The 2,817-nt window shown below is 33.5% G+C and overlaps 1 protein-coding gene across 1 annotated transcript; it reads left to right on the top strand.

Annotated features, from left to right (window-relative positions):
* Positions 1-229: 229 nt before the first annotated feature.
* LOC105315003 (talin-2-like) lies at positions 230-1,854 on the top strand (the record flags this gene model as incomplete). The annotated part of the gene is made up of 4 exons (XM_011409484.2): positions 230-412; positions 647-835; positions 968-1,081; positions 1,436-1,854. Coding segments are annotated over 4 exons (618 nt in total), but the record flags the coding sequence as incomplete, so codon positions are not given.
* Positions 1,855-2,817: the final 963 nt, after the last annotated feature.

Genomic DNA, 2,817 nt, shown 5'->3' with positions numbered 1-2,817 from the left:
GAAAGGATAAATTTTTAGGAAATTACTAAAAATTTGATAAAATAATGGTGCATAGAAGTTATGCAAATCCAGTTTTTCCAAGCTATTTTGAACATAATATCTAAATTTTAGATATAGTTTTAGCTATTGTTGCTATTAATTATTGTACAGATATAGAATTCCACATTATACATTATCATTGTTGTTATGCTATTTCACTAACTTTCTCTCCCCCTCCCCCTTCCTCTAGACTGCTGATGCTAATCTCAGTTTTGATGCTCAGATTCTTGAGGCTGCCAAGAGTATTGCAGCTGCCACTAAGAGTCTGGTACAGTCGGCTAGAGCCACACAACGTGAACTGACAGAGCAAGGGAAGGTCTCCCTTGGAACTGTCCCTGCTGATAGTCAGTGGTCTGATGGACTCGTGTCTGCTGTAAGCATTTTATCATCTTATTCATTTATTTTCAATTAGTGTTAAAAAGTTTCATGCTATGTTTTCAGTACATTTATAATTATTTATGTTATTTAGAAGTGAAAATTTCGCAATCAGTTGTATATTTATATTATCATTATTATTATTATTATTATTATTATTATTATTATTATTATTACTGCTTGTAAAATCATTTCCTATGTACTATTCTCTCTGTCTCTCTCTTATCCACAGGCCAAGTTAGTAGCTGAGTCCACTAGTCAGCTATGTGAAGCAGCTAATGATGTTGTTCAAGGTGAAGGAGATGCTCAGGAAGGAAGGCTCATTGGAGCTGCTAAAGCAGTTGCTGCTACTACCGTACAGCTCCTTCATGCTGCTCAAGTTAAGGCTGATGCCCACTCTGAGAATAACAAGAGGCTACAAGTAAAGGATAACTGGGGAATGGGAGAGAAAAGGGAGACTTTTAAGAGATAATAGGGAATATAAAAGCATTATTGTTGTTGTTGTTGTTATTGTTGTTGTTATTATTGTTGTTGTTGTTATTTATATCAATAGAGAGCTGGTCAGCAGGTTAAGAAAGCTACAGAGGCACTTGTGAAGGCAGCTCAAGACTCAGTTGATAGTGCAAAGGAAAGATCAGTTGATGCCTTTGGAAGATCAATTGGACCCGTAAGCTACATTAATAGCTACAGGAGTACCCCCCTCTACAGAATTCTCTCTCTGTAATGAGAGAGTCACTATTAATCTTAAGACATTCAACTTGTTGCTTATAACATTTGTTGTTACTTTGATCTTGTAAGGAACATGTTGCCAGAAATAGAACAGCCTTCTATTTCTGGCAACATGTTGCTTACAAGATCAAAGTAACCACAAACGTTGCTAGCAACATGTTGCCTAGTGTATGGGGCCTTTAGTAAATGAATTGGATTAAAAATTGAAGAATTTTCATTGTCATTTCTTAAATTTTATACAGTACTTTACTATTAATGCACCAATTATAATCGATGTTTTGTTACAATTTAGAATGAGAAAGGTCCAACTAGCGAGGTTGTTAAGATGAAGCGTGAGATAGAAGCACAGGCAAGGATTGTTGCAAAACAAAAGGAATTAGAGCAACTTCATGAAGAACTAGTCAGGATCCGCCGTAAGAAATGAGCAACGAAAGAAACTTTAAAAATAATAGTACCCACCTTTATTATTATTATTATTATTATTATTATTATTATTAGTGTTATTGCCAGTCAGCAGTAATTATTATAATAATGATAATTAGTTATTATTATGATTATTATTATTATTGAATTTGTTTGTTGTTTGTTGTTTTAAGGACTAATAATGAGAGAATTAATTACAAACAGTTTTAGTACATGACTATTAATAATGTGTTTCAGTCTATTTTTTTTCTATCGTTTGTCGTTTAAAAATACTAAAATTAAATCAAATTTGAATTTAAACTTCATATAGGTTTACATTTGACAAAATGATAAAAAATTGGTAGGCATTGACACAAAAACGCTTTGAAGTTGATGCAAAATTGGCCAAAATTTGATATTGCGTTCATTTGCATTGCGTTTTATGGCGGTATTAACAAGGCTTAAAGCTGCAGTAGATTAAAATCATTTTGATCAAGAAATGACCTTACTCATGACAAAGTTAAATGCTGCAGATCCAATCATCTTGTGTATACTTTAAACTCAACTATCGATAACTTTTCTCATTGTCAGCTGCTCATTTTCTGTTTCATTGTCTGGTAATGGGGCAATTGTACTTTTTCTGACATATGGTAATCAAAAAGCACACAGCAACGTAAACACTTAGTTTTTCTTTCCTACAGTAAAACAATGGCTTTATCAAGAGCTAGAGTTTATGTATTTCCTGTATTGTCTTTCCCTGCTATTATGGTTCTTGTCTGGAATTACCTCATGAATCTTCAACTCTACCTTCAGTTTCATTCGTATAATAAAGCCGTCATTAAAAGTTCTTTTGTTATTATTTCAGGTTATCTTTTTTGCTTCATTTTTTACATCTTCCTGGGACTATTAACTGATGTATGCATAGGAAGATACAGAGCAATAGTGATTGGTACTATACTCTGCTTCATATCATGGATTGTAACTGGAGCTGCGTTTGCATTCAACTACTATAATCCCAAACTATGGATTGCTTCTGCCCTTTTTCAATACACTGGCTGTGTAAGCTTCATCAATAATGTCATTCAGTTTAATATTGATCAGTTAATTGGGGCATCAGCTAATGAACTGAGTACTATTATATACTGGAATATTGCTGCTCTACCAGTTGGATTAGTTCTAAGTGACTGGTTATGGCTACTTAACTATGAACTTTTTAATGTCATAGCATCAGGAGTAGCACTGTCTCTTGTACTGGTATCTCATTCATTATTT

The sequence above is a fragment of the Amphimedon queenslandica genome, unplaced genomic scaffold (genome assembly GCF_000090795.2).
Source record: "Amphimedon queenslandica unplaced genomic scaffold, v1.1 AMPQUscaffold_12047, whole genome shotgun sequence".
NCBI lineage: Eukaryota > Metazoa > Porifera > Demospongiae > Haplosclerida > Niphatidae > Amphimedon > Amphimedon queenslandica.
The sequence above is the reverse complement of the archived record's forward strand: the minus strand, read 5'-3'. Positions and strand labels throughout refer to the sequence as shown.